The following is a 1,668-nucleotide window of genomic DNA, read 5'->3' on the forward strand; positions in this document are numbered from 1 at the left end:
CGAACTGGTGTGCTCTGTCTACTGTATAATAGAAATGGAATGTAATAGGTTGATAACGACCAAGTAGGATGTTAATGTCTAATATTCTAAAAAGCTGAAGATTATTGTTTCCATCACTCCAACTATATATACATTTCTATGACAGCAATTGCAATTTTTTGGTGTGTGCTGAGTTCATATTTTGTACACACATTTGCTTAAACTCTTTGTACTGGCAGACTATCGATCTATACACAACATTCCTCACGTATATCTTACGAGACTACACAAGATCGACCTATGGTTTGATTATTGGTGGTCATAGTGCCACCTTTTTGCCGACCATGACACTGCAATCATTTAAACTTTCAGTCCAACGTCTTGTCTATGGTGCTTAGGTTAGAGTATGATTTGGTATTCAACTCGAGTTTAGTAAACTGATGACCATTTACATGGTTGACATTGATTCATTACAACTGCATTGCACAGACTTGAACTTTTCGGATCATGGCTGCAATAAGGATGCAGTTTATTTGCATAGTCTGAAATAGTATTGGTGTTTCATGCACTATTCTTGCCAAAACCAACTTTTTAAAAAACATTATTCATGGCCAATCAAGTTTAGTTTATTAATTATTCTTATCAAGTGTCAGATCCATCTTGCTAGTGAAATATTAAATATTAAAAATAGTAGTGCAGTTTTATCCTTGACAGTTTCAATCAACCCTTAATCGCTAATGCCAGGATGATTGCTTTACTGCGTTGGAATAGACTTCAAATTCGTCGCAATTTAAGCTGCAGTCTACTACAATCCAAGTATTTTAAACAAAGCCAGACTATTCTTTGCCTTTCTCCTTAGATTCCTTATCCTTAGCTTCCTTCTCGTCAGATTCCTTTTTCTTCTTGTTTTTACGGTTTTCCTTTCTTTTAGCATCTTGTGTATATATAGCGGTGGAAACAGCAGCAGTAGTTACACTACCAATCATAAATTGTGCCATGGGAAAGCCTCGAGGCATGATATTGACTTGAGTCGAATCATGACTGTTTTCGATGCTTACTTTACGTTTATCAAGTATTGGTGTAGAGTTTTGCATGGATGAGCGAGTGCTGGATTCCAAACTGCTGGAATCTTGTTGGATAGGTAGCGACTGAGAGTCTGTAATCACTAGTGAGGATACGAGAATGACAGCCAACTTCATGTTTGGATTTGATATATTGTTTTTCAGATTCAATAGTATAAGTGGCAGCCAGATAATTGAAATGCACTTTGAGTGGATAGAGTTATCTGAGTTGACTTGAATTGGTAGCAATGTTGTAAGGATCAGGTTACAATAGCAAGGTTTAAGTATTCACTCATGCATGGACTGTGTAGAGTTCATTGCTTTGGATGAGAAATAAACTGTTTTGTAACCAGTACCAACAGTTGAACGATGAACACGAAAAGGGTGAAAACACAAGATAGTATTCATTTCTATTCCAACCACTCAATTACATTGTGTCTTGGTCATTCTGACAGCATCAATCAGTCTGCTATTGCATTCTTGAAAACCACAAGTTTTCCGTAATATTGCACGGTTAGTTGGGTTAGCATACACACTGTATAGATGGAATGCTGAATATTGTCAAATCAAGACCAACCGAGCGACATTCGTATATTGAATTGACAGCAGATTGTTGAGCAAACTGGCC

The 1,668-nt window shown here is 36.9% G+C and overlaps 1 protein-coding gene across 1 annotated transcript; it reads right to left on the reverse strand.

Annotated features, from left to right (window-relative positions):
• Positions 1-815: 815 nt before the first annotated feature.
• BATDEDRAFT_93118 (uncharacterized protein) lies at positions 816-1,178 on the reverse strand (the record flags this gene model as incomplete). Its single annotated transcript, XM_006683294.1, has 1 exon — positions 816-1,178. One exon carries the CDS (start codon positions 1,176-1,178, stop codon positions 816-818), a length of 363 nt encoding a protein of 120 aa, XP_006683357.1.
• Between the last annotated feature and the right edge of the window lie 490 nt (positions 1,179-1,668).

The sequence above is a fragment of the Batrachochytrium dendrobatidis genome (genome assembly GCF_000203795.2).
Source record: "Batrachochytrium dendrobatidis JAM81 unplaced genomic scaffold BATDEscaffold_84, whole genome shotgun sequence".
Classification (NCBI taxonomy): Eukaryota; Fungi; Chytridiomycota; class Chytridiomycetes; order Rhizophydiales; genus Batrachochytrium; species Batrachochytrium dendrobatidis.